Source organism: Lactuca virosa, chromosome 5, assembly GCF_052849685.1.
Source record: "Lactuca virosa cultivar CGN04683 chromosome 5, Lactuca_virosa_CGN04683_v6, whole genome shotgun sequence".
Lineage (NCBI taxonomy): Eukaryota > Viridiplantae > Streptophyta > Magnoliopsida > Asterales > Asteraceae > Lactuca > Lactuca virosa.
Genome location: NC_136430.1, coordinates 399,026,343 through 399,033,454, shown reverse-complemented (window position 1 = coordinate 399,033,454; position 7,112 = coordinate 399,026,343). Strand labels below are relative to the sequence as shown.

The 7,112-nt window shown below is 32.3% G+C and overlaps 1 protein-coding gene and 1 long non-coding RNA gene across 2 annotated transcripts; one reads left to right on the top strand and one right to left on the bottom strand.

Moving 5' to 3' along the window:
• The first annotated feature begins 831 nt into the window (after positions 1–831).
• LOC145116454 (uncharacterized) lies at positions 832–2,084 on the top strand. Its single transcript, XR_013712096.1, has 2 exons — positions 832–1,431; positions 1,737–2,084. It is a non-coding gene; the product is annotated as an uncharacterized LOC145116454 (long non-coding RNA).
• Positions 2,085–2,768: 684 nt separating this feature from the next.
• Positions 2,769–7,112, bottom strand: LOC145110965 (cold-responsive protein kinase 1-like). Its single transcript, XM_079047271.1, has 6 exons — positions 6,684–7,112; positions 5,630–5,742; positions 5,316–5,526; positions 4,480–4,717; positions 3,809–3,959; positions 2,769–3,281 (listed from the first exon to the last, which is right to left on the bottom strand). Exons 1-6 carry the CDS (start codon positions 6,769–6,771, stop codon positions 2,910–2,912), a joined length of 1,173 nt encoding a protein of 390 aa, XP_078903397.1. The 5' UTR covers positions 6,772–7,112; the 3' UTR covers positions 2,769–2,909.

The window sequence follows — 7,112 nt, the reverse complement described above, 5'->3', positions numbered from 1 at the left end:
CAGATCTGTGCATTCTGGCACACAATAGTTACTAGAAAGAAAATAACCTATATATATATATATATATATATATATATATATATATATATATATATATATCACCCCTCAAAGGACTATTTGAAAATATCTTATTCGAATTTTTTAAATAAAATAAACTCTAATCTCAAATTTTTCATACCTAAAACTGTAAAAATAATGTTGTAAATTATATCTATTTCCAAGGCCTCAACTATATTTCGCCAATAGTCTCTAATTACCTTGACATCTTTCTACTGCTCACGAGTCACCTGCAACCCGTGCCATATGTGAACATAGTTTGTTTGGCTAGAAAGCCTAGTGAGTTACATCCGAGTTAGACTCTATAATAATTAACATGTGTAATTTCAACTTTCAAACAACCTTCAAAATTTTCTCTTAAAATACCTTTCAAAACGACTTTTTCCCTTGCGCCTTCTACAACATATTTCAACATAGTTAAAATAAGACATTTTATAGGCAGTGTTGTAGCAACTTTAATGAAATTTTTTACAACTTACAATACACTTAAATTGTCATAAGTAAAAAACTGCATCTTTTTCCTTAAACTGAACTTATACTAGCCTTTTAAGTTTTGAAAACTTTTTGGGAGTTCACAATTCTATTTGGGTAAAATGTTTTTTTTTTGTAGATTTAATGGCACCAAGCCTGACTTCTCCCGTTGCTATAGTATAATAAGAGAGGCTTCATTGTGTATGGAATGTGCAGCTTCCTTAGGCCTTGTTTGGTAGCCTTTTAATTTTTCAATTAAGAAGCAATCTCTTAATTTTTAAGATCCAGACTGTTTGGCAACATCTGAATTTATGGCTCTTAATTTGTAAAAAGCACTCTTAATTTTTCAAATTTTGGGATGTATCTGAATTAAAAAAAGGAACGCGCATTCCTCATTTGCCCTCGGACACCACTCCTTTCCGTCTTCCCTTTCATTAACAAACGTCGACCCATTCTTCCGCTATCACCAGAACATCACCGGACTTCCGCTGCACTCATCGCACACAACACTGTCGCAGGCCCCTTCTCCCTCCCACTCCCTCTCCGATCGGAAACCTCCATATGCCTACCACTCCGAATAAAATTATTACGCTCTTGCCCCTTTGCCCTAAAATTGACGTCCCTTCAACTACGACTCCCTCTTAAAACCGATTCCATCTTTCAGCCATCGTCGTTTCCGTCTGCAGCGCTATTGCCGCCTCTGTCCGCCAATGCCATCGACGCCTCCGCCCGCTACGGTCGTCGCTGTCACCATCCGCTAGTGTCGGCTTCATCCAAATCACGCATCTCCCCATCCCCGATCATTCTTCTCCAGCAACGACGACGAAATTGTGGAATTCTCCCATCGTCTTCCCATAGTGAAACGGGGCTTCAGTTTGATTTCCCATCTCCAAATCATATCAGGTATATTTTGCTTGATTTTCATGTAGTTGCTTTGTTCTAATTTGATGATTTTTGCTTCAGTTCGATTTTCAATCAGTAGGATGAATCCTTCGATTTTCTGTCAAAACCAATATTTTGTTCAAACTATCTTCACTTTGTTTGACAATACATGATTTGATTTTGAAAAAATTAAAACTCGTGGCAAATTTTTACATATTCAATATTTGGTTTAAACTGTAATCTGTATGAAATTTATATGAAGCCTGTTTATTTTTGTTGTTAATAAAGTTGTATGAAGTTCTTATACAAGGTGGATGGCTTTGTAGGTGAAAGGTCCTGAATTTCTTCTATCAACTGGGGTGATGCTATTCACCCAACATGAATCTCATCTTCATAGAGAAACAATAACGGCAGGTAATGGCACAAAATCCCCCATTAATCTGCCTTTACATTGCAGCACCTATGGTGGAGGGTAATACATAAACGGAAGAAGAAAACCACCTTTTATGGAGATTAGAGAAGGAAGTTGTAGAAGGGTACCCTTTGAAATACAAATGCGAATGCAAATGCGATTGTTGAGATTGAATGTTTTATTTGACAAGCAAATGCAACTGTTAAGATTGAATGTTTTATTTGAAAAGTCAAAATGCAAATGCAATCTTTGTTTATTTTCATTGTTTCCTGTTTAACTTCTTATGTTTACGGATAAAGTTGTTGTAACATATGGAGCAATCTTGGTGTTTATTTTTTGTGCAAAATATTGAGAATCATTGGTAAAGTTGGTTGCTATTATGTGGGTCCAGTTATTTTATAAAACAAAAATGTTGAATTCAGCAAAAAATAGTACATAAGGGTAAAATGGTCATTTTTACCATTCAGCACAACAATTCAGATGTTCCAACCAAACAACATGTTAAAATTCAGATCTTAAAAATTCAGACCCTCTTAGAAATTCAGACCTTAAAAATTCAGATCCTGCCAAACAGCCCCTTACTCTTAAACAATGTCTAACCCCGGTAATGCTCACTACGCTTCTCAAACCAAACATACTTTATTTACATGTATTCAATTTAGGAGGCTTAATCAAAGACTTAATAACACATTTATCATTTATACATTAAGAAGAATTTATTTAGAACTGTGATGTATTGTTAATGTTTACTTTAAAGACTATTTTCTATTGATTATTTGGTAACCATGTTGTATGCCATAATACTTTGAACTTTAATATATTAAGGACTTGACCATTTGCGATCTTTTTCTACAAATTGTTTTATTAAAATATAAAATACTTTGAAACTTCTATTTTAAATTATTATTTCAAATTTCTCATACGAAAGGTGTTACAATTTACATCATTACAAACACATACTTCTTATACGAAAGTGTTACATTTACATCTTAAAGTGACTCGTGATCACGCTATAAGGAAAAACAACTACAAAGCTATGGTACATAACCTAAGAAACCCTTTGGTTTAAGTAATTTGAATATAATGATTATCTAGGAAACATTTGTGACATACTGCTGAAAGAATTACTAACATGTGGTGAAGTAGTTATAAAAGGATTTATTGATTTCCGACCATTAAATGCTCCACTTTTTGTTGTTACTTGTGACACACCACCTTTAGAACGACTAGAGGACGAATTCGGCTTGTATATCCCTGGTTCGGTCAACAATCTAATGTTGAGGTTGACTTTTTTGGTGAGCATCTCAACTACTTGCCTCATTGATGGTCTTTGGTTTGAAACCGCTTGTGTACAAAAGAGTGCAATTATAATAAATCGCATAATTTCGTCATCTGGACATTCTGTTAGGTCAGGGTCCACAATGTCTAGAAGTCTTTCTTCGTCTTTTAGCTTCCATGCCTACAAAATAAGAGAGATTTTGATACCCACAACTGTGTAATAAAAACGAACATTTCTTGACACATGTTACCTCCGTGTCAGAAATAGAAAGTCCACATTTGACCTTTTGTTGTTATACGAGTAACCCTTTTCATTTTATATTATTTGTCATACATTAATTTTCAAAGTCTTTCTATCACAATTCACAATATATTGCTAAATCATCATTAAGACCCGTTCGAAACCATAACACTATAAATTTATATATTATACTTTTTACATATTTTAAAATACAACCCTTTTATTTATTATCTTTTTAATAACTTGATTGTATCCTTTTACTACTATAACTTTATATATTAGACTTAGAATTTATAACCAAAATAGTTTATGTGTGTGTGTGTATATATATATATATATATATATATATATATATATATATATATATATATATATATATGTGTGTGTGTGTGTGTGTGTGTGTGAATTATATGTTTTAAATATGTATTGTATTGTGTTTTAACTTTCATAGTGGTCAAAAAACATACCCACTCAACGAGACCCAGGAGATCCTCGCCAAAGGCCGCCTTACTATTACTTCTACCACTTATAATTTCAAGCATAAGTACTCCAAAACTGTATACATCCACTTTCTTTGTAAGTTGACCCAATAAAGCGTACTCTGGAGCCAAGTATCCCCTATCAAAATCAGATCCAAGCAGTAAAAAAAAGCTCATGGGCCAAATCACTGTACTTTACTCTCGCTACCAATATGGACAATGTACTTTATTTTCACCTATGATAATAGTGTTTTCACATTTCTTTACCGATAATATCAACGTACTTTACCTTTTACCTATAAAAGCAACGTACATACATGTCATTACCAATATGGACATTGTACTTATTTGGTACATAATGCTATAATTAGTAGAGAATTATGTATACGTTGCTATTATGGGTAAGAAAATGGAAGTTAGTTGTTATATGTGTAACGAAATTGTACATAAGTTGTCGTGAGTTACATATTGATATTATCAGTGAAAAACGTGTTTATACTGCTATTATGGGAAAAAAAGATTTAAGCACATTGTTATTATGGGTAAGAGATAAAGTATACTGACTATATACGCAAAAAAAAAGAGTAAAGTGCATTGCTAATTGATATTTCATGCAATATGTTGAAAAGAAAACGAGAATGTGGTTGAACATTTCTTACACTGTTCCAGCAACTCGAGTGCTAACGTGAGTGACATTGTCAGGGAAAAGTTTTGCGAGTCCAAAATCTCCTATTTTGGGATCAAAGCTTCCATCAAGAAGTACGTTACTTGCCTTTATGTCTCTATGGACAATATGTGGTTCAGCTTCCTCATGAAGAAATACAAGACCTGATGCAGTGCCCTTGCATATATGAGCTCGTGTAGCCCAATCAAGGTTTAGGTGTTTGCCTCTTGAGCCTATCATTGAACGAGAAAGGATACGAAAGTTGGGTGTGGTTTCTTTTCACTTAATGGACTCGAGAAAATACTTAATCCAGTAGGCTATATATGCATATTTCTTTATGACTTAATATAGAAAAATAAAACCTTGATCCACTAAACTATACCAATTTGTTTCTTTTTCACTTAATGCAAAGAGCGATTTAATAAAGAAAGTTATGGAAAGAAGACTTTTCCCATTAAGTCCAAGCTTTTTATAATTTTCTTTCATTTACTTTTTACTTTCATTATCTCAAGTGTGCGGTCATTTTTTCAAATAATTTTAAACAACGTTAGTCCAGACTACACTTTATGGGGGGAAAGAAAATAAATACGACCTTAATCCGATAAGCTATATATGGTGTTTTTTTACTTAATACAAAAAAGAACGACTTAATAGATAAGACTTTCCACGTTAAGTCCAACCTTAGTCAATAAAAGAAGACTTTCCTCATTTTTCCTTCCATTCTCAAGTTGTCGTCATAATCCCAATATATTTTTGAAACATCATTTATCCGGACACCATTTAATTAGAAAGAAAAAAGTAACATGATCTTAGTAGAAAGAATTACAATACCAAGTAAAGCACTAGCAAGACTGTTGTTCTTGAGGTACTCATATACCAAAATCCGGTGACCATCCTCCACACAACAACCTATAAGTTGAACAAGATTTGGATGTCGGATGCCTGAAATCGTTTTGATCTCTGTCAAGAATTCAATTGTCCCTTGTTTTGATTCAGCAGAAAGCGACTTGACTGCAATATGAGTGTCGTCTCTCAAAACCCCCTACAATATAAACATTTAAATTAATTTTAGTAAACTAATTTAGAAATTATCAAATATTAGTAAATCATAGGAAATTTAGGTGTGTATGTTAGCGGGATTTTACCTTATAAACAACTCCGAAACCACCTCCACCGATTCTATTTGATGGGTGAAAGTCTCTTGTAGCCGATCTCAACGAATTATAGGAGAACTGTTTAATGTTGTTAGTAGCAATATCTAACCAACCAAAAAACAATTTAACATTAGCAAGCATATAAAACGGAAATTCTTCATAGAAGGGCTCGCTAAATGCCAAAATATATTATAGCATTCTGCTTTCGTTTATTTCTATTACAACATTATATTTTTAATTTTCTTCTTACTTAGAGCATTTTCAATGGTAGTATTTTTTACCATTGGAGAGGTGAGATTTTGTGGAGGTTTTCAGCCACTTATTTCTTCTATATGTTGAGTACATTTTGCCCCTACAAATAATAACATTTTATTTGAAACCTTACTTTGTATTCAAATATCAAATTTTTATTATTTTTGAGTATTTAATTTATTTTATTAAATACATAGAATAAAAATAAATATATTTTATAGAAAACTATATTATTAATGTAACATAATATTAATTTGAGAAATTTAACATGTGATGAAAACGAAAAATTACATGAAAGGCTTTTAGAGACGTTAAAGATAGATGAGGATAAAATAAAAAGCCTTTGTAAAAGTTAAACTATAAATAGAATTTGATAAAATAAAGGTTATTAATAAATATTTTGAAGGTTAACCACCGGGGATTAACCAAGAATATATAGTTCGGAAAATCTATTCAATTAGAACATTTTACTTTCACTTTTTCCAATTAGAATATTAGTATTTAAAAAAATCTTATGACGCTGAAATTGCTTTCTATTTGGACGAAAGGTTATAATTCAATGATATTTTCAAAACAATATTCTAATACATATAAATGAAAATAAGACGCCACATATCAATAAATATTATATACAAACTATTGTTTCCAGTTACGTTAAATACCACTAAGAGCTAAAGATATAATCATATGCAAGCAAACAAACACACACACAGACAAAAACATATCTATACATGTTGTGTATATGTATAATTGTATGAATTAAAAAAAAAAAAAAACAGTGAAATAATCTTACCATCTGGAAGCTTTCTAGTTCTTGCTTTACATGCATCAAAAGCACCGAAACAACCCATACCCATTGCTCCACTACGAATCACCCACATCTGATTTCCACTAAATTCTTAACTTGCAACATCGATTCTTCAACAAAACCCACAATTGATCTACAAATCAAGACATGGGTATGCCATAACTGGTTATAGTTTTATACCAATTACAAGAGTCAACGAAGTTACAGTAAAAAACAGACGATCGATCAAGAAGACATGAAAGATCTTGTGCACAGAATACATGAAACGGCAAAAGGGGCCATGAATGAGTATTCAAGTAGGATAAAACAATGGGACAGTTTTTTAATGATGAATTATTGATACAAACAAGTAGGAAGCGGTTTCTTATGGGAAGGGGAATTTGATAATGAGAGAGGATAGCGATCTTGAATTAT

Coding starts and splice junctions, on each gene's coding strand:
- LOC145110965 (XM_079047271.1), bottom strand. CDS start 6,771: ATGTGGGTGATTCGTAGTGGAGCAATGGGTATGGGTTGTTTCGGTGCT. Junction 5,743..6,683: donor AACTAGAAAGCTTCCAGATG/GTAAGATTATTT, acceptor TTGGTTGGTTAG/ATATTGCTACTAACAACATT. Junction 4,718..5,315: donor TCTTGCTAGTGCTTTACTTG/GTATTGTAATTC, acceptor GTTCAATGATAG/GCTCAAGAGGCAAACACCTA.